The sequence below is a fragment of the Spodoptera frugiperda genome, chromosome 15 (genome assembly GCF_023101765.2).
Source record: "Spodoptera frugiperda isolate SF20-4 chromosome 15, AGI-APGP_CSIRO_Sfru_2.0, whole genome shotgun sequence".
Taxonomy (NCBI): domain Eukaryota; kingdom Metazoa; phylum Arthropoda; class Insecta; order Lepidoptera; family Noctuidae; genus Spodoptera; species Spodoptera frugiperda.
This window is the reverse complement of record NC_064226.1, coordinates 12838592-12861039: the sequence shown is the minus strand read 5'-3', so window position 1 is coordinate 12861039 and position 22448 is coordinate 12838592. Positions and strand designations below refer to the sequence as shown.

The following is a 22448-nucleotide window of genomic DNA, read 5'->3' as shown; positions in this document are numbered from 1 at the left end:
TTTTATTTAACACTGCTCTCTTATTCCATCAGTCTAATGTAAATTGTTTATCCCGCAGCGACGAGAACGGTCAGGAGCAAGATGACGACATAATATTCGAGGACTTCGCGCGGCTCCGACTGAAGGGCGCTGACGCGGATGCCTGAGATTCAGCTTCACCCACGGAGTGCGCGACTCCACCGGAGCTCTGGCTCTCGCAAATTGACACCTGGCCGTCGCCTCCGGAAAGGCGGTCGTTTGGAACACCGCAGCCTCTTTCAACACCCCGACCTCTCTCGATACCTTGGCCTTACGCGATACCCCGACTAGTTTCATCCTCGACTTCTTTATCGCCTACTCCATCAGAACTCCAGTCTGTCAACCTGTCAATACCCCAACTTTTCGCATCATCAGAATCTATCTCGGGACCACGATCTCTTGAATCATTTGAATCCCAATTTTTTGAGATAGGCCAACCAATGTCAATACTTCGACCAGAATTGTCTTCTGCGCCCAATTCCACGTTTTCATCGTTACTTGCATTCCTATTGCTGGTGTTGGCATGGTATGATTATTTTATGTCTGACTACTTGGACGAGCCACTTCCACCCGGGCTGCTAGCAGAGCTCGTGGAGTTCGCCAGAGCCCACTCGCGCTCTTTGCCGCAGCGAGCAAGAGATCGCCGCGTCCGCCAACGATATCTAGGCGGGGGCTGGTATGAGATTTTGTAGTCCGGCCGTCACAACGGTTCAAGTAGTAGTGGCTGGATGGCCGCAAGGCACGCGCTCCCGAGCCCCTGCTGCGCTCCTTAAATTGGATTCCGCATCCATATTTGGAGGATTTAGACAATGACCCCGATTTACAGTCATTGAGTAAACCTTGATAATCCATTAGCCCATCTTGTGCAGGCTTAATACGAACTAAGGAATCCATACTAGTAAGACATGTAATTTCTCCCCCTCGAAATCTATGCCAACTTGGTATGTATGTCATGATCCCGATATTGAAAAAAATAAAGGCGAAACAATAAATATTAAAAAGAACATGTCCAAAAGCTCTTTCAATACGTGATTATCGAAGGCTGTCGAACAACAGCCCTTAATATTTTAAGACGCGGTATAATTGTCGTTTGTAACTCATAATTTTATATACTAGTGTCGTAAAATACAAACGAACGGAAAGTAAATGCAGTCTGTCCATGAACATTCAATCCCTGTACAGTGTATAACAAGTATGTATCGAAAGGATTTGACTATTCACCATATTATGATAGTGTGCGCGTGTACACACACTCGCGCACGAACAATTAGCGTTATATAATGAAAAGTTTTATATTATATTCGATGTATATTGTATGTGAAGATTTATTTTAATAGATGTCTATTGATCAAATAAGCGAGTACAATATAATTATTTGTCACTTTCATTGGCCATTGATTTTTAGGAGTAGTACAATGTTCGACGAATGCATTTAATAGTGTAAAACGAGTGTTATACCTCTTTAATGTAATTTTACTTTTCGACGGTAGCGTTGTATGTGTTATTGTTGATGTTGAAAATAATACATTTATGAGATTGTGTTGACTTTGTGACAGTTAACGTAGGCGCAGTGTTCACGGATACTGTATGTATCAAACGTTATGTAATAATGATGGTACTGGTACTCTGGTAACTTGACTCACTGAGAAGTCCGGCGACTCCTTCCGTATGGCAGTTGTTGATGTAAAAATGTATTTATTGTAATTATTGAACGGGAGTAGCTCGACCGGCTTGTATCAACGAAAGTATTGCCCTGGTTCCCTTCGAGGAGGGGCAGTGTATGTGTTGTCAAATGTTCACAAAGTCACCGCAATATGGCGGTACTGTGGTGTGTGTCATCAATGTCCCACAGTGTTGCGAGTCTACCGTTTACCCTTAGCGTATTTAGTTAGATCTATGTGTTATATAAATTAGAGTGTTTCGTTTATCATGTAAATAAATATATTACTATTATCGACGTAATACGTTTTTTCAATCACTGCGTTGGTCACGTATTAACAGAATAAAAGAATGCCGAAATATTGAAACATACATTTTGCAGTAACGAGATAGCTGTTTCAGCCTCTAATTTGTATGACACAGAATAATTCGTCAGTTGCTTGTAAACTAACACACCTTTACTATGTACTACGTGCAGCTGAACTCCTGTGCTAAACCGAACTCATACAATGGATCATTTCTTGTAAATACTATTTAATTATTTGTTTCAGCATGTACCATGGTTGAAACCATTATATCTGCTGTGTAAATCCTACAAGTACCTGGTTTACTAGCCAAAGGTGCCTACGCCGTGGTTTTATCCGTTTAATTATTGGCTACCACAGTGCAACTGCCTTATTAACACAATCAGTGGTATGATTTCAGGTCCAAAATCCTTGTAAAATAACATTTTTATTGCCAGTAAGATAATTGCTTGCATATCTACAGACTAATAAGATGCAGCTCCATTATACTACCGATGTATAAATAAAAAGTTAACAAATTAATTATCTAGAGCTATAATTTAGTGTAATTTATGTTATAGGTTGACTCCGTCTGTGTAATAGATGGCGCGCTTGGCGTGACGTCACAGATTATAAGTATGTGTATGATTTGGATTCATAGTAAGGAAAGAGACTCTGCCCTTCTTACTATGACTAGTTACCGAAAGAATTATTACTACGGGTTGACAGAAAGGTCACATTGAAAAATAGATTTTGATACATTTTATATCCAAGCGTGCAGGGGTATGTAATAGAACCTATGTGTACACCGAGATATGGGCATGTGCGAGCATAGGTGGAACGGTATATAATCTGTGATGGCGCCCCCCAGCGGCAAGTACACACTAACGTCTTATGATATTCGTTCTGTGACTATGTACATTAGTTTCGCTGTGTACAGTGTAATAGTTATGTATATTACGTGGCATGTTTCATTATATTCATAAGTTTTATGATGCACAAAAGTATTCTTCTCTTTAACGGGCCGTAATTATAACAAATCTATTGTTTAATGAACAGAAATAAACTGTTCTTTATTGTAAGTTTATTTTAAAATGTGTTAAAAATTCAATCTTACAATTATGGATTTAACCAGCTAGATGATAACTGTGCTCTTAGCGAGCCGCGGAGCTTATTGCTTACTGCTATCAGTTTATTTTCACAAAAATTGACTTTCAAGGCATTAAATTATTCGGTGTTTCGGTTACTATCAAGCTGTATTATTTATGTATTTTAAATGTAAGTATTAAGTGAAAATAACAATATGTAATATTGATAGTAGGTGAACAAAATAAAGAGACGAAACAGTGGAATTTACAGCCAACAGGTATAGCGTGGCCTATGCAGTATGCTGGCACAATACTCTTAAGTACAATTAGCCAATTTTAATATACATAATTTATACTATTCAGAGGCTAATTTTTACGTTTTCTTGCACAAGTATAACTTACACGTTTTATGAAATGAACTTTTCTACTTGTCTACCACTTGGCTGTAAAGATATCTCTGTATGATAAATAAATACTTAGCTAGTGTCCAATACCCAAAATGTATGATGTAAGTGCCAGCCGTACTGAAACTGAGGAACATTTACAGTTTACACTTTACATGCATTGAAATAAGGAAACACGTTTTAAGGAGTTCAACTATGGTTGGCACTACACTATAATCCTGTGCAGAATTCATTCACTAATGTCAAATCGCACACGTTCTTTTTTTTAATTTTACATCGAAACATTTTTGATGTATACTTTTTTCAATAAATAATATGTAACCAATCAAGTGTTTGTTATTTCTTTCTCCTAAAATATTTTATCCCTAAGGTAGAATACAATGTGATAGGGGTGAGACTTCTAACCCGTTAAGGCTCAGTACTACATCTAATTTTATCGACAAAAATAATAATATGGGGGTTGAACCCCCAATTAAAAGAATTGAAAAATAGCGATTTTTTCGGTAAAAATAATTCAGAAAAGGTTTTTTTTTCTTACTTTGGTAAGAAAAGAAAAACACATTATCAAAACATGAAAAAGGTAATGAATTAGTTAGCCAAGGTTATGGAACTACCGTTTGTCGTTTTTTTTTTGTTTCTACGACGCATACAACCTTTGATATGACATAAAGTAAAAATATTAAAATAACCATAATTTTTAGGGGTGGGGTTCGACCCCCATATTATTTTTTGTCGATAAAATTAAATGTAGTACTCAGCCTTGACGGGTTAGAAGTCTCACCCCTATCACATTGTATACTCATGAAGTCTTCTCGCCTTGATAAGATGAAGGAGATTGCACCTATTGTTTGATTGATGGGGTGGTTTCCGTTCTCATGTACCCACAGGAAAGGGACAGAGGCTGGATAACCGGCTGCTGTGCAACGCGGGTTCAATTCTCGCGCGTAAAAGTGATAATGGCACTTTCTGGGTTATTTTACTCATTATAAGCCCGGAGTCAGGAAGTGTTGTGTGTGTTTCAACCCCCGTGACTCGGAAAGCCGTTGGTCCTGTGCCTAACCTCTCTCAGGTCATATCGGTTGGTGTCGTCCTATCAGGTTCAGAGAGTATGTAGCTGTATTTGCGCACACACTTGTGCACTAACTTATGTTCTGCGTAGTAAGCTAGTCCAGTTAGACTTGCAACCAAGATCAAAATCGGTTGAAAATTCGGGAGACTTTATATTGTCCAGATTAATAGCGTAGAAAGTTAGAGAATAAATACAGTATACTAAACAGAGGATAATAATGTGTAAATGGTGTTTAGTTAAGTAAGTAGGTATGGCAGAAAAGGGGGAGGCCTTAGGGGAGGTAGGGGAGGGATGGGCAGTCGGGAGACATGGGCACCCCCCTTTTATTCTTATCATGTCATAGGTTTTTCTTTTTTCTTAATTTGGTAGTTTACTTTACCGTCTGGCAAAACTGTTCATCCATAGACTATCTGTTATTTCCGTCAGTTGTCAAACACAAACACATTTGAAGATTATGCGCTCGTAAAAGTAAATATTTTGTTGTGGATTCGGATCGTAATACAGAAAAAAGTAACGAAAGGTATGTGTATTTTTTATTATATATCTATTGTATATTTACTAACTAATAAATTAAACTAAAATTCACGTTTCAATACCTATACAAAAAAAAATGCCGGTAAATTGTGTTGAAAATGTGTACAGAGGGAGCAATGGGCAGTCGGATGTGAGGGAGGTTTGGGCATGTCCAATGCTCTCTTCTTTATATTGCGTACAGGAGGTCTTTTGAAAATTATAATTACCTGCTTTAATTACACTATTTGAACTATTTTTAATTACAGAAAATGCCGTTTAAATTCAAAAAGAAAGGTTTGCGACCAGAAATTCCCAAAGATTTGATATTACGAGCCATAGAAGAGCTATCAAAAGGATCAAAAATAATAACAACAGCTGATAAATATAAATATAAGCCTTTATGGGTTATAACTAATTTAAGATAAGTCGTGATATATTTTTTGTTGTTATTACGTTTATTTTTGGAGTCTATTATAAATGTTAAGTGTTTTACAGGCCATGCCCAAGCCTCCCACAGGGTGTGCCCAATGCTCCCTACCATAGGGAGCCTTGGGCACTTTTGACTAAATTTTTTAATTACCTCCTAATTAGGAGACTGATTATTATTATAAGAAAGTTCTTTATAAGATATCTAGCCAAAAGTATGGAGCAATAGGAAGTGGCAATAAATGTTGATTATCTACAAAATCTGACGTTTTATGCATTAAATTGTGAAAAAGTGCCCATCCCTCCCCTACCTCCCTTATATAATATCCAGCAGTATGATGATGATGATGAACCATTTTTACACCCTACATCGGATAAAATCAGTATCGTATGTTAGAACGTGTAAATAATTATAAGTACATGTGAAAGCTAACTTACTGGCACCGCCGCTGCCGGTATACCCATACCCAATAGAATCCGGCGCCGTGGCGCAGTGACCGGAACTTTTGAAAAGGCAAGTTACTACTGCATTACATACTTACTTTCTTACGGAAACAACGTAGAATTTAAATATGTAATCGACTATGATACGCGTTGTGTTGAGTATCCTATACAATGTGATAGGGGCGAGACTTCTAACCCGTTAAGGCTGAATACTACATCTTATTTTAACGACAAAAGTCCTGGGGCGAAGGGGTCGAATCCCCTCCCCTAAAAATTATGGCCATTTTAATATTTTTTTTACTTTTTTTGATATCAAAGGTTGTATGCGTCGTAGAAACAAAAAAAAGACGACAAACGGTAGCTAATAACCTTGGCTAACTAATTCATTACTTTTGTCATAATATGTTTGATAATGTTTTGGTGAGAAAAAAATTAATTTGTGAATTATTCTTACCGAAAAAATCACTATTTTCCTATATTTTCAATTAGGGGTTCAACCCCCATATTATTTTTTTTGTCTATAAAATTAGATGTAGTACTCAGCCTTAACGGGTTAGAAGTCCCACGCCTATCACATTGTATATTCCTCCCCTCTTATTTTGTTTGTCGGAAACGCGTCTTGTTTTTGCATTCTAAAATGTTCAAATTGCCGCGCTTTTTTTAAGTTCAGCACTCTAAAATTGTACTTTATAGTAAAATAATAAGTCATTTTTATTTAAAATGAGTAAATTATTCGTTGTATAATTCAGTGAAAAAATTTGTAAACACATTTTAGTGAACAGAATGAGAATAATAATCGTATTATAATAAGTAATCTTGAACTAGCTAGACTACTAAACGTATATGACAATGACTGACAGTTATATTATTTTAGTCTGTGGCTAATGAAATGAGCGTTGACGTTGTTAGGTTAGGATATGTTATTATAATTTATTCTAAAAGATTTATAAAATAAGCCAGTAATTCGAATTTTAACAGCAATTTACACGATTGTATATAATTTACGAATAATAAAATGCAATGTGTTTATGTTACGGAACTATATGAAGACAATTATATGAGTAAATTGAAATTTTGATTTGGATGTCGACTGTCGACAATCTATAATTTGTCAACATGAGCTCTCGAGGGCTTTCTAAAAAGGAATTGGAGGAGCTTAAAAAGAAAGAAGAAGAAGAAGCGGCCGCTCATGTAAGTATTTGTGGTCTCTGATAATTGATACTTGTAAATTCCTAAAGTATACTAATACCGGCTTACAAATAAACTCCAGAATATACTTAAAATCATTTGTAACTCATAAATAAAACAACATAATTTAATGTTAATGTTGCTATTCAGAATTTGCTAAATGAACTACAGAAAAGGAAAAAAAGAATAATACTTTTATTTGCACCATTTGTAGTTCAATTTAAGAAAACTGTATTATCAATGTCATTTGTTACAAAACACTAGATTTAAATGTCAAGTTATATTATGTTCTGCATTATAATAGAAAGCAGATACTTGGTAATATTTCATCTGTTCTGTAAAGTCAAAGTCAAAATATTTATTTGTGAATCATATACCATTAGAGGTGGTACACTGCTATACATGAAGAAATCCTGCTATGTTTTGCTTTGGAAAGCGTACAAACTATAATTATACTTCGGCAATGTCTAGGATAACTTGTAATTAACTTTACATTACTGTTTGTTATTATATTGATAATGCTAATTCAATTTGACATTTCAAAAGTGCCTAATTTAGGATTAATTGAAATAACTATACCCTATGCGCCGTAACAAGGTGCGGCTGACAGATTTAGTAACGTTTCGTATCACTCTTGAAAGTTGCTGCGATTTAAAAATTATGCCTTATTTTAACTGTATCACATTCGTATTATGTTATATCATTCGGAAGTGTAGTTAATTAAATTAAATCCAACCGGAATGTTCTAGTCTTTAAATAAAATCTAATGAAATCAAAAATAAAGTAAAGTGTTATGCGTATAACGTAAATCCATAGTCGTGTTTAGTGATGGGATGTACTGCTACGATGGATAGGTAGTCGATGTTTTTTTATATGTCATAAACGAAAATTATGCGTCGTTCAATTATCACTCTTAAAAAACCTTTAATTATGTGGGTAAATCTACTGTAGACGCGGCTCTCTCTGCCCGAACTACAGTGACTTTATCAGAGCACAAATATATAGTAGAAATTTCCGGCGCCTTTGATAATGCGTGGTGATACTTAATCTGAAAGATCGTGGTTGCTTTAGTAACATATACAAACTAATATACACTTATATTCTTCACGGTTCTGTAAAACTGAAACTCTGAAACACATCAGGGCTCGGTCATAAAATATTTATTTTGACAAGTATATACACGTAGTTACACTGCACAACTAAATAACACACACATTTAATAAAAAAATTAAAGAGAATTAAATGTATGCTGCGAGTATCGATAGCGATAAAAAAAGATTTTTCTAATGTCCATCCCTAAAGAGAGACGTCAACGTCATACTGGCATCTGTCAGCCGCACCTTGTTATAGCGCAAAGGGTATAAATGCTTTGACTTTGACTTTGATTGTTTTTGATAAATACTTAAATAAAAAGTAAAAAAACCTAAAGGCAATTGTAAATTTAGCTAGAGAAAACAGGCTTTAGTTTTATTGTAATGGTTTTAGAAAACACTCTTGATGAAGAAATCAATTTCTTCATAATGTTAGTTATCTTATCCTATTTGTTCAACAGGTATTCAAAGAGTTTGTGGAAACATTTCAAGAGGTCCCGAGCACCACAAGTAAGGTCTGGGTGAAAGCAGGCACATACGATGCAGGAGCAAGAAGTTAGTATCACATCATATATTTTTATTTTTATTTACTTCAATATATTGGTCACAAGACATACACTGGTAAACAAAGGCTGGCTGGTTAATATAATTAGCTATTAAAAATTCACTAATTGCCAAGTGTTATTATCTGTTCAACTGATTTCACAATGTCTCATTAATGTTCTGTTAGTTTAAGAGATAATTTAGCATAATTAAGAAAGAAGTATCTACGAATTTTATGTTGTAATTTTTTTTATATCAATTAGCTACAATGGTTGACAACTAATTACAGAAACTAATTAATTAATTTAACTGTATTCTATTTACAGAGGAAGACACCTCTGAGAGAGGCAAGCTATACAAACCAGTATCTCGCTTGGATGACAAACGGAGCATCCCAGATATTGACCCAGTCCGCACTCTAGTGCCGAGGCCTGAGCCTCCAGGTCGGCCTCATGCCAAGAAGAAAGGACAGGACAAGAAGAAGAGTAATCTAGAGTTGTTTAAAGAGGAATTGAGACAGTGAGTGCTAATTGATATACTAGAGTAATATAAATGAATAGTTATTATACATATAAATATTTCTAATAAAATGTAGAGGTTTTCATAGCTTTTTTGACCCTTAAAATTTCTAGGTAACATCCAGTTTAGGCTGGTTAGACATATTTATTTATTATATGACATGTACAATTAGAGACTCCTTGCTCAACTTGTTCCCTACCTAAGTAAAACTATACCAATGGATAAGTGCATCATTACCTATGTAACAGAAAGCAGATACATAAAAAAATGTTTTATAAAAAAACAGTTAAACACTGTAAACACATTAATAAACACTGCACAATATTATTCAAAGTTAATATTTTACAGGATACAAGAAGAAAGATCAGAGCGCCACAAGTACAAAAATGTGTTGCGCGAGCGCGGTGTTGTGGGGGTGGAACCCTCACTCGACATCATACCAGACGTGGGGTCTTACGACACTGGAGATCCCAATACTACCAACTTGTACCTCGGCAATCTGAACCCTAAGGTGAATGATTATTTATTTATTTGAGTAGAATGGTACAAACAAATGACACTATTCAATACCTTACAAAAAGTACAATACATACTATTAGGTCAATAGTTGTTGTTGTTAAGAATTAAGGCAGTGGTCCGGTGATCCGTAGACCATCAGTGGTCTGCAGAAGACTTAAAATGGTCCACAAAATGAAAAAAAAAAAACTCAAGACTAAGACTCTGTCCAATAAATACCATAGTTAAAGTTCGAATTAAACTGATACTGATATCAAAGGAGATAACTAAGAGGAGCAAAGCATATTTCAATAATCCAAAAGTCACTGTTTTTGTGTGGATGAGAAAATATTGGTTCCTAACTTAACAAAAATTATAAAAGTGGTTCTTGACCAGGAAAAGGAAAAGTTTGGGAACCCCTGAATTAAATGTATTTAAGGGCACGGACCATGAGTCCATGGAGAACTAATGTAAATAGAATTGAAAATAATGTATAAATACATTTAGGTTACTGATATTGCAATTCTTTTGATTAGTTCCTATTGTAAAAGAGTTCCTGTATTACAAATGTCTAAAAATACCTCTGTATCTAAACCATTGGTGTGCAAACTAGGGCCAACCAAATGCTCTTTTTAATTGATTCCCAGATTTATTTCCAACCAACTTTTTGAAGAAAGATTGTTCTTGAGAGTACCTTTTATTATTTGTTGAATTTATATAACTCACAATAAACTTTAACATTTTATTTTTTTATTTGGACAACCAGTAGCTGTTACATAACAACTTACATCTGAACACTTATGTTATAATTAATTTAATAACTGTAGATAACGGAGCAGCAATTAATGGAGATATTCGGTCGCTACGGTCCCCTGGCCAGTATAAAGATCATGTGGCCGCGGTCTGACGAGGAGAAGGCGCGCGGCCGCAACTGTGGCTTCGTGGCCTTCATGTCGCGTAAGGACGGCGAGCGAGCGCTGCGCTGTATCAACGGTAAAGATATAACTTTTTAAACTGACATGGTCACTAACACTATTATTAGAACTTATGACGGGATATTTACCATGTTTATTCACTTCGAAGAGTTTCTGATATTTCGGCACTCATATGTGATCATGGCGCTTGCAACAGTGTCGAAATATCGGAAACTCTTCAAAGTGAATAAACATGGTAAATATTCCGTCATAAGTTCTAATAAAAACGGTAAAGATACTTTTAAATAAACTAGCGACCCGCCCCAGCTTCGCATGGGTGCAATGGTGATATATTATGCATGTATTTTACATATGACTGCCTCGTTGGTCGAGTGGTCTCGGGTTCGATTGCCGGGTCGGGCAAAGTATTACAGGGCTTTTTTCGGATTTTCGAAAATTTCTCGGTGGTAGCACGGAGTCTGCTCACCCCCTATTACATGGGACTTATAATACAAATGGTGAAAAGTGGGTGTACATTGTATAGCGGCATTACGTGTTGTAATGTGCACCTCTGCCTACCCCTTCGGGGATAAAAGGCGTGACGTTGTGTGTGTGTGTGTTTGTGTGTATTTTACATATAAACCATCCTTTTGAATCACTCTATCTATTAAAAAAACCGCATCAAAATCCGTTTCGTAGTTTTAAAGATTTAAGCATACAAAGGGACATAAGGACAGAGAAAGCGACTTTGTTTTATACTATGTAGTGATACTTAGTTTTCAAAGTGAGTCTTACATTAGTATTTGTGTATTGGCAACCTTCACATACCTTGAAAAAGTACTGTTATATTTGTAGAAAAAAGTATTCTGTATGCCTCTAAGAATAAAATGAATAAAAGACATCAACTACAATACCATTAACATATTTTGTATGTGCAGGTAAAGAAATAATGAACTACGAGATGAAGCTAGGTTGGGGCAAGGCGGTGGTGATCCCTCCCGTGCCCATCTACATCCCGCCAGCGCTGCAGCAGCCGAGCAAGCCACCTCCACCCTCCGGACTACCATTCAACGCACAGCCGCCCAAACATCTCTTTAATAAGGTAACATATTATTATATACTGTAATTGGGTAGATGACATTTTTTTTATTTTAATGTCCGTTTTGTAGATTATTTTAAAATATTAGACAAGTAATTTTTTTTTTTTTACGGAAACAAATATATCGATTTGAAATGTCGCGTGACGTCACTTTTGAGTACGTGTTATACTCAATAGTGACATAGTTAGCTCCTAAACTTTGACACGTTTTATGTATGTATCTTATATGACAAAATAAAAATATACGTGTCTAATATTTTTTCATTACCTAACTGACGGACTAAATAGATTTTTAATTTTCATACCGCGTCATCATTCCTATTGGTCCAATTCTTCCCCTTATTTACTATCTCTAATTTCCTAACTGACATAATCATAATTAAGGAAAATCAAACCAAGTTTAGATATATATAAAGTTCAGTTTCGATTACAGATACCAAGAGTGCGGCAGGGCGAGTACTATCCAAGTGATCCAGATGATAAGAAAGCTTATGAACAGGTACATTATTACATTTAATTTGGTCTTCATTTTGTAATTAAAAATATAATTAGTACTTTGGCCGTTTTAGATGTCTCTACCTCTACCAATTATTTTGCCCAATAATAGATTTTAAATGTGTTTTAAGTACCTAGCTATTCTTTGATTCTACACTTTATGTTTTCTTTACAGATATTGTCTCAGTCGATAGTAAAAGTAGTTGTTCCTACAGAAAGGTAAGCAAATCACATTTGAGTCATTAACGCATTTGGGAGTAGTTTAGGGAACAGAGTAAAGTTCCCTAAGAAAAGGAGGATCCTCCGACCAGGCGAGGTGATTGTTGTTCGTTGGGATTTTCTTTCCGTGTTAATTCGCATGTAAACTTCATATGTGCCGTGTAGGATTTATGACGTCATCCGTTGGTTTGTTCGTCGATCGTCTATGTGCGACTTCTGTATACTGTCACTTGTCATGTGTGGCCACAGATAAATAATTCAAAATCTAACTGTATAACAAAATAAAAACAAAAAATTTTTTTTCCAGAAACATACTGATGCTAATACATCGTATGGTGGAGTTCGTGATCCGCGAAGGTCCTATGTTCGAGGCCATTATAATGAACAAGGAGATAAACAACCCATTCTTCCGGTTCCTGTTCGAGAACCAGTCGCCTGCGCACATCTACTACAGGTGGAAGCTGTTCTCTATGCTGCAGGGAGACTCGCCCAAACAATGGTCGCTTGAAGACTTTAGGATGTTCAAAGGTATAATTTTTACTTTTTAATACACGACATAGGTACCTAACATTGTTCGTTTTTAAGTCTTGTAACACTTATTCAATTAAAATTAGTATATTTAACGTAACTTTTTAACGAGGTACTTCGATTAGGTTCAAGCTACACCAGGACTCATAGTCGTAAATCGTAAGCAATACGTGGCAAACGACTCGGCGAGCGTTGCGTAACTAAGAAACTAGTGAAGCTACCTTGTCAAACAGTTGCGCGAGAAAGGCGTGAAACATACTATTTATTCGTTACTAGCTACTTCCGCGCGGTTTCACCCGCTCTGCTCGGCTCCTATTGGTCATAGCGCGATGTTTTATAGCCTATAGCCTTCCTCGATAAATGGACTATCCAACACAAAAAGAATTATTCAAATCGGACCAGTAGTTCCGGAGATTAGCGCGTTCAAACAAACAAACAAACAAACTCTTCAGCTTTATAATATTAAGTATTATATTATAGATTTCTTGAAGAGAGTAAGAGTATTTTGGTCTGCAGTTGATAGTCTATTTCCTATCGCTCGACTTATAGTCAAGTTAAGACACTATAGAAGATTATTGTTCCCATACCCTTGGGCCCACGCTTGACCTGATACCAGGGTTGTTTTACCGTCCCCTTCATCTTATCCAAACGAGGGGTTTCTGTGTGGATTTTTTAGCTTGATGCAAAAATGCTTCAAGCTTCCTTATGCGAACTGCTAGGGAGTGGAACTCCTTGCCGGAGTCTATGTTTCCTGATGGGTATAACCTGGGTGTCTTCAAAGCCCGAGTGATATTTACGATGCTTATATTGACTAGCTCATACATATGAGCCTCTAGCATGGCTTGAAACTAGTCGAGTTCCTCGTCAAAACATTACGTGAGTAAGCCGATAACATAATAATTAATTTATTATATTTACGTTGACAGGAGGGTCGGTATGGCGGCCGCCCGTGATGAACCTGTACACGGCCGGCATGCCTGACGAGCTGGTCGAGGAGGACGAGGCCAAGGAGAACATACGAGGGACTCTGTCCAACAAGTCAGTAACATATTATATTATTATTGTCTAACACTAGCTACTTCCGCGCGGTTTTACCCGCTCTGCTCGGCTCCTATTGGTCATAGCGTGATGTTTAATAGCCTATAACCTTCCTCGATAAATGCACTGTCCAACACAAAAATAATCATTTAAATCGGACCAGTCGTTCTGGAGATTAGAGCGTTCAAATAAACAAACTCTTCAGCTTTATTGCAATTAGAATAGATTTACGAAGCGTGGGAGAGCCATGCTTGGGCACGAATGGGCCGGCTCGACCTTAGTGCGGCCATGGCCTCACAGAAAACCGACGTGAAACAACACTTGCGTTGTGTTTCGTTGTGTGAGTGAGGTTACTGGAATCATTCATCTTCCCAATCCTCGATTCCCTAACAACCCTTTAAATTCCTAACTCCCGAAAGGTTCGTTTTTTGCTGATATCACTACCACTGTCACTTGTATCACTTGTAACTCGATTCACTTCTCGACACAGAAAACTCACTGTGTCCGCTCGCGAATTTTTCTTTCTTAGCACTTTTGCGGGTTTTAAACATGGTAAATATGTTAAGTTGTAATGTGATTGTTAGTGATCATGTCAGTTTAAAAAGTTTTCATGATCATGGTGTTGCAGCCAGCGCGACCGCCTGGAGGAGTTGATCCGCGGTCTGACGCCGTCCCGCGCCAGCGTGGGCGCCGCCATGGCGTGGTGCCTGGAGCACGCCGAGGCGGCGGGCGAGGTGGCGCGCGTGCTGGCCGAGGCGCTGGCCGGGCCCGGCACGCAGCCCGCGCGCCGCGTGGCACGACTCTATCTGCTCTCCGACATACTGCACAACGCCGGCGCCAAGCTCACCAACGCCAGCGCGTACCGCAGCGCGTCAGTACCTTTTTTTTTTTTTTGATGACGGAGGGAAACCTTCAAAAGGCGCCTAGCTTTTTGGGGAGAAAGACTAGGGAGTGTGAGATTTTTACCTCACTAAAACCACCCCGGTGGCCACCCTCAACACCTGTATGGGGCACCGGGTCCTCTTAATAGACCTGCTCCGAAGCCAGTAGCCAGCGCGTCAGTACACTGTCTTACACACTCCGCTTTTTATACTGCCACCTATTATTACAGTCAAACATTCCCCATTAAATACTATAGAACCCTAAACCAAATAATAGGCTAGTTTCCTACTAGTCAAATTCAATACTTTTTTCGAAACGTCAAAAACAATATATTTTTTTGTATGAAATAGTCTATTGCGACGTCATCAGATTTTTACGTCAAATAGCAGACTTATTTCTAGAAATTTTAGGTAAAAAAAAAATCGAAAATTAAGTAGTTCATCAAATGTATGAATGAGAGTGTGATTATTTTTGAATATTTATTGTATTGAAAAGTTGTAATAATTTATTTTTGAACGAGGATACTACCCAATTATAATATAATCCTCACCTCATCGATAAGCATAAACCGTACAACTTAAATTTAGTAATCAACGTTTTTACCATTTAGTGTTAATTCCATTTCTTTAAAATGTACGACTGACGATCGACGATTTGCGCTCACGACTCCGTATACACTGTCCAGGTTCCAACAGCGTCTAACAGAGATAATGCGCAACTGTCACCTGGCGTGGTCGCGCATGACGTCACGCCTGCAGCAGGAAGGGTTCCGAGCGAGAGTGACGCGCATACTGCAGGCCTGGGCCGACTGGGCCGTGTACCCTACGGACTTCCTGCTGCACATTAATGACGTCTTCTTAGGACAGGATAAGGTAACGGATACTTTTGAAAGGATTATTATAAATCTTGACTGTTTTAACTGTGTTTTATCTTCAAAATTACCAAAATTATAGTTGATAGTTAATATTAATCTCATTGCAATTATAGTCGTCACAATCTAAGAGATCAACTCTAACAGTTGCTGTGTAGTGAAAGGTAAATAACAGTTTAATTTTTAAATTGTGTCGACAAAGGAGATGGCTAAATGACTGACCCATGCATAATAACAAGAATACGAATTTCACGCTAACCCGTATCATCTAAATATTCACGTAAGCTGAATTATTTTGTGTTTATAGACTAATTCTTATAGGTTGGTGAACAAAAATTAACAAAAAACCAGTTTCATAACCAGGATTTTTTTCAGACTCTAGTTGTGGTTTGACATGACAACACGGAAGTAGGTACTGCAAGCTAATGTTAGGACATTAGGCGCGTTCCCCGAAAATCAAATCGAAATAAATAAACAAACATCAATTTTTAATAACGGTAGTATAATGCCTTTTTTCTGAAACCAAATAATTGTAAATGTTTTGATCGACACAAAATATATATTTTGTATAAGATTGCACAATCTTACTATATATTTTGTGTCTGTCCTTGGTTACCGCCGTGTTCATTATCTAGTATAAGCGAATTGTTTACCTATCTACCTCATATATAAATAACTTTCGGACTCAGGTACGTCAAAACTGCCTAGGTTCCAAAGTTCATAGCAATGTTACCACAGTTTGAACTTTTTGTAACGTTTTTTGACGTAGGAACGCTACTTTATTTTCAGGATTGCGCAGATATGCCAAGTTTCTGGATCTTCTTAATTACAAAATATCTTGAAACATTTTTAATCTATGCTTCTTTATCTTCAAAATTATGCTGAAGTTCCATATTTATTCAATATTTATTTGTACGGGTTACGACGTCCATACTTTTTTTAGCCATGTCCTTTAATCGATTCACAGACATATTTGAAAAGTCATATTATTTTTTAATGGAAATCGGTTGTGAAGCTAATCATTGTGTTTTATAGAGTTTTTAATAGGTTTGTGTCAATAAAGTATAACCACGTTCATTACCAGGAAACAGACTCAGTCCCGGGCATGGGCAACGAGCAGGAAGAGGGCGCGGGGTCGGAGGAGGGCGCGTCCCCCGCGCGGTCGTCTGCGTCGGAGGAGTCGTGGGACACGGCGGCGGGCGGCCCGCTGGACGGCGCCGCGCTGCGCCGCCTCGCCGCGGACCGCGCCGCCACCGCCGCCACTATACTCACGCCGCGCCGCCACGCCGCGCGGCACCTCCCGCCCGCGCGCGCCGCAGACCTCAACGACGACATCGACGGCGTCCCTGGTATGTTCCATGTACATTGACGGCACCAGGCTGTACCGCAAAATTTTACCAACAACATTTTCGTCAACCATTAAAAATATTGATGTTAATAAGTTACTACCTACCTACCTTATTTTTTATCTTTTGATTAAACAACTAATTATGAAGTCACTTTAAGTAAAATTGAAATTTATTTATAGCAAATATATAATCCCTCTATCTCCCTAACTTTTGATGTTCAATAATTTTGATAAAGTCACATCGCAACGTCTCTTGATGTTGACTATACGAGTGTACTTGTCGAACAGTGGACGAGGACATAGACGGGGTGCCGCTGGAGTCGGAGGTGGGGCGCGCGCGGGCCGGCGGGACCTTCGTGCCGTCGCGCTGGGAGACCGTCGACACCGCAGACACTGTAGACCCCGCCGACTCCGACCCCCAGCTCGACAGTACCAGGGGGGCCGCCAGGGGGACCCACAGCGACGACGACACGCAGGCACCCACCACACCCGTGTCACAGCAACAACATGATAGGTATGATGTTTATTGGTCATTTATAATTCACTAGCTACTTCCGCGCGGTTTCACCCGCTAAAATTTCGGCTCCTATTGGTATAGCGAGACGTTTTATTAAACCTTCCTATATCCAATACACAAAGAATTATTCATTTCGGACCCGTAGTTCTGAGATTAGCGCGTTCAAACAAACAAACAAACTCTTCAGCTTTATAATATTAGTATAGATTAGTATAGATTATAATATTAGTATAGATTTTTCGAACATACATACATTAAGCTATGTATGCTAATTTGTCTATTTTAGTGTTCATAGGTAATAATACTTTTTCTATTTCTCATTTCTCTAATATCAACCTTATCTTCATTTCCTATTACATGATAAAATGTCATGCAAATGGAGATGAACCTATATCTTTAGACTTTTGGTTTACAAGCTAATTAACCCCTTGGGCGTCACGGTCGGCTGTAAACTACTAAGATATTTTGTTTGTCGTTTATTACCGAGGTGCTCAATTTGCAATAAAGTTGAACACTTATTAAAGTGTTTACTTTAGTTTGTACATCTCTACAACGACTAGAACTTTAACTAAAATCTTAAACATTCCCTTATTACTTTCGTAGTGAAGAGCAGGCCCTAAAGCGTGAGACTCTCCGTGAGATCGAGGTGCGAGTGCTGAAGTACGCGGACGAGGTGGAGGCGGGCGTCCGGGCGCGCCGGCCTGGCCTCTCCGCCGCGCAGCAGATACAGCACTACCGGAGGAAACTTATCAAGAAGGTCACTACTGCACTTATTCGTATTAACACTAACTAAACTTTTTTTTTTGTTTAAAAAAACTTTGCCCCACATTAGGATTTTCTCGTGTGTCGTGGGTGCGTTTACAAACATACAAGTTCACATGCACATGACACCCAGACCCAAAACAACAATTTGTGGATCACACAAAGAGTTGTTCCGTGCGGGAATCGAACCCGCTACCCGTTGCGCGGCAGCCAGTTGCCCAGCTACCGCACCAACCGTGCAGTCAACGCTTCCATCCAACTACTAGCATAGCAAAGCCAATCCAACATCGGCTGTGCTATGCTAGTAGTGAACTGCCGTACTCAGACATATTTAGTGATTACTTCAACTATTCCTTAGTTACGATTTTGTTCAACAAACAAGTGCTAAGGACTGGGTTACCATGAATGAAAATGTAAAGTAACAGAGGAGTGGAAGTAGGAAGGCCTTTACCCTGCAGTGGGACGATCATGGCTGAAATCTAATCTAAAATCTAAAAGTAACCATTAATGAAATAAATAAATGACTGAGTACGGCGGTGAATAGCATAATATATAAGGGGATGGACTTCATTATTCAATCGTTAATCAAAAGCTCTATAAAAAATGTTATACTTTTACGAAGTTTTATAAAGTAAAAAGGTCACGCTAAGTTACAACTGCAACATGTTAAGATACTTTAACCAAGTCCGATTTGTTGCCCGGTACATTTCCATTCAATAATTTTAAGCAACACATCTGTATTGACAATAGGCTAGTTTCCTACTAGTCAAATTCAATACTTTTTTCGAAACGTCAAAAACGATATTTTCTATGAACTTTGTATGAAATAGTGCGTTATGACGTCATAAGTTTTTGACGTCAAATAGCAGACTTATTTCTAGAAATTTAGCTACAAAAATCAAAATTAAAGAGTTCATCTGAATGAGAGTGTGATTATTTTTTAATATTTTATTGTATTGAAAAGTTGTAATAATTTATTTTTTACCGAGGATACTACCCAATTGCAGGCGTCGCGAGAGGCTAAAGAGTCAGTGGAAGAAGTGAGAGAGTCACCAGAACCGAGGCGGAGGTCGCCCGTCGAGGACGACACATACTCCACGTACGTACTGACATATGTTACATAATAATAATAATGTACTTGTAATTTTATTGTAACTTTCGTGAGACATACTAAATTAATTATTATGTTATCGGCTATATATGTTATCGGATGTACTTGTAAATAACCTCAATATTTATGATTTACTAGCGGACCCCGCGAACTTTGTTTCGCCTAACAAATTTCTGCGCGAACGCGCTCTCGTTTTGATTACTTTAAACGTAAAACAAACTCGTATATAAGATACTGGATTAATGTTTATTTTCTTACTAGAAAAACCAAATAAAACCTGTTTATATCAATATGTACCTGTTTCAAACTTTGTAGAAGTTGTCTTCTTCTATGTATAATATAAAAATGAATAGCAAACTCATACTAACTAACTTGTCAGTTGTTGTTATGTTTCAAAACGTGTAAATAATTATTAAAACAAACGTTACCTGATTAATAATTATGGAATTTCAAAGTACAGAACATAGTCTATGTACATAACGTCCATCTGATAACACTCCCGGATTCGATTATCGGGTCGGGTGAAGTGGCATTGGGTTTCCTATATTTTAAAAGCATGGTAGATTATTACTGCAATCTGTTCTTGCAACTGCAGTCTCCATTCTAGGGTTAAATAAAGATGTACAATTATATTGGTTCACGCTATCCCGCCACGTCGCACGCATTTACAAAGAGAGTAAGTTACATAAAGGGTATCCGTAAAAGTAATGCATATTATAAATAACAATTTTCTAACAGAAAAACCCAACATGCTTTGCCTGACTCGGGGCTCACACCCAAGACCTCAAGATCCGCAGCCACGCTCGCTTCGGAGAGGTGATATTTGATATACATAAACAGCATAAACAATATTATACGTCCATATTTACGTGTCTAGGACCAATATGATAGACTGCATACAACTTGCAAGTTCCCATTACAAAATAGGGATGATGACGGGGTATGAAAATTAAAAATCTATTTAGTCCGTCAGTTGAGTAAAGAAAAAATATTAGACACGTATTTTTTTATTTTGTCATATAAGATAACAATACTTGGATAAAACGAATTAAAGTTTAGGAGTGGGAGTAAATACGTCATTTCTACGTATAAAATGTACGTAGAAATGACGTCACGCGATATTTTAAATTAATATATCTTCGAAAGCATTTGTTTCCGTTACAAAATAAAAAATATATGTCTAATGTCTACTACAAGACGGACATTAAAATTAGTCATCTACCCTATTGTAGGCTACATTTTCCTAAAGAAACTTTCGCATAATTTGTTACCACGTATTACCCTCCCTCTTACCGCGGGTGTCGTGAAAGCCGACCAACGAACTACACAATTAATACAGATAGATCACACTTCCGTCTCCCACACGTCTGTCAAGCATAGAGATCATAAAAAATCATGTTATGTAGAGGAGGCTTATAGTCCTATAAAAAAGTTAAAGTCCCTTATAGTCCAACAAGGCACATACATTAATAAATAAATAAATAAATTGTTTATTATTACTCCATTTGTACAAATATTTTACAATAATTTGCTTACTTCTAAATAAAATGCTAATGTGTAAATTGCCTGAACTAGGTAAAACCTGTGCTTCAGGCATAAAAATGCTTATTAATATATAGTAATGGTCAGCAACAAATTAACAACTACGTAATAACTATCAAAAAAAAACTAAAAACTAGGACAAAGTTAAAAATATACATAAAGTTGTTATAAGTATAATATTGCTTACATCGATATTTTATTTATATCTCTAGGTAATTTTATTTACATACAGTCAGCAGTTCTTCGGTCTGGTCATAAGACAAGCCTTGCAAATATTTCGAGACCTTATTTTTACACATAAAAGAATTCAAATTATAAATATTTAGTATTCTATTTAATCTATTGTACAACAAGGGCCCTAAAAACATGAAGAATTTATTTGAAAATGCATATATTTAGAAAATGCATTATTTAGAATGCACTCAAAAAGCGAATAAACTTTTGAAATTACTAAAGAAGAATTGTATGGACGTATGCATCCGTATGGACGTAACTTCTGAACCGCATGAAATTGTTATCATTTTTCTTCCATTAGAAAAGTCGGGTAAGCGGCATTTCGTGAAATCGGGTTTTTAAAAAGCCTGTATAGACGTCGAATACCTCAATACCGGTCGATTGTTAACTTTAAGTAGGAGTGTGTAAGGTTTAATTTTCCTTGACTATTAATTAATGAGATATTGTTTCTTACAGGACATCGTCTAAGAAATCTAAGAAGTCACGCGAGCCGTCACTGTCGCCCCCGCCTAAGCGATCACGATATAGGTAACTATTTGATTTCCATTTCAGATCACTCATAGATTTGTAAAGTGTGGGAGAGCCATGCTTCGGTACGAATGGGCCGGCTCGATCGTAGTGATGCCATGGCGAAAAATGACGTGAAACAGCGCTTGCGTTGTGTGAGAGAGGGTACCGGAGGCCCAATAACCCCCCTTTCCAATCCCCGATTCCCAATAGGCCGGCAAGGTTGGACACGTACCGGTTAGAAGCGTTTTGTGATAAACTTCTAAACTACGAACTCTAACTTTTCTGCTAAACACGGAGATTATGGTAATCCCTCTTATGTTTACGTCACGGAGTTATATAGAAGTATGATAGTAACAAATGAAATACATTTTGTTTACAGTGAACGCAAATCAAGATCACGTTCAAGGTCTCGCGACCGCGACAGAGATCGCGACCGCTCTCGAGAGAGGGAGCGGGACAGGGACAGGGAGCGAGAACGGGACAGAGATAGAGATAGGCGGCGCCGCTCCCCGGCCACGCCCCCCTCGCATCACCACCGCAAACATAGCAAGCATACCAAGTATAAGTACTAAAGAATGTGTGATGTACTGACTAGTGTATTTATTTTAAGCAATAAAATTATTATAATTATGACAAA

General features: G+C 37.5%; 2 protein-coding genes across 5 annotated transcripts in view; both read left to right on the top strand.

Annotated features, from left to right (window-relative positions):
* LOC118269428 (beta-arrestin-1) overlaps nucleotides 1-3778 on the top strand; it is a 62879-nt gene extending 59101 nt beyond the window's left edge. For all 3 annotated transcript variants that reach the window (XM_035584572.2, XM_035584564.2, XM_050698513.1), the window contains one exon: nucleotides 59-3778. In XM_035584572.2, coding sequence (XP_035440465.1) covers nucleotides 59-146 — 88 coding nt within the window. In that variant the 3' untranslated portion in view covers nucleotides 147-3778. The remainder of the gene's footprint in view (nucleotides 1-58) is intronic.
* A 2998-nt stretch (nucleotides 3779-6776) lies between these two features.
* On the top strand, nucleotides 6777-22448 carry LOC118276064 (U2 snRNP-associated SURP motif-containing protein). Of its 2 annotated transcripts, XM_035594205.2 has the most exons (19): nucleotides 6777-7096; nucleotides 8646-8739; nucleotides 9054-9246; nucleotides 9595-9757; nucleotides 10569-10734; nucleotides 11594-11757; nucleotides 12188-12253; nucleotides 12425-12468; nucleotides 12776-12996; nucleotides 13923-14034; nucleotides 14663-14905; nucleotides 15602-15788; nucleotides 16872-17136; nucleotides 17424-17649; nucleotides 18256-18409; nucleotides 19422-19513; nucleotides 20264-20341; nucleotides 21758-21829; nucleotides 22191-22448. In XM_035594205.2, the coding sequence occupies exons 1-19, from the start codon at nucleotides 7022-7024 to the stop codon at nucleotides 22381-22383; spliced, it is 2808 nt and encodes a 935-aa protein (XP_035450098.2). In that variant the 5' UTR covers nucleotides 6777-7021; the 3' UTR covers nucleotides 22384-22448. The 2 variants fall into 2 exon arrangements, with proteins under 2 accessions (XP_035450098.2, XP_035450106.2); XM_035594213.2 differs by lacking the exon at nucleotides 20264-20341.

What these genes read in the sequence shown, in the direction of transcription:
- LOC118276064 (XM_035594205.2), top strand. Translation starts at nt 7,022, where the DNA reads ATGAGCTCTCGAGGGCTTTCTAAAAAGGAATTGGAGGAGCTTAAAAAG. An exon ending in CGAGGGACTCTGTCCAACAA is followed by an intron (nt 14,035 to 14,662) that starts GTCAGTAACATA and finishes ATGGTGTTGCAG; the next exon opens with CCAGCGCGACCGCCTGGAGG. An exon ending in GAGGACGACACATACTCCAC is followed by an intron (nt 19,514 to 20,263) that starts GTACGTACTGAC and finishes ATTTTCTAACAG; the next exon opens with AAAAACCCAACATGCTTTGC.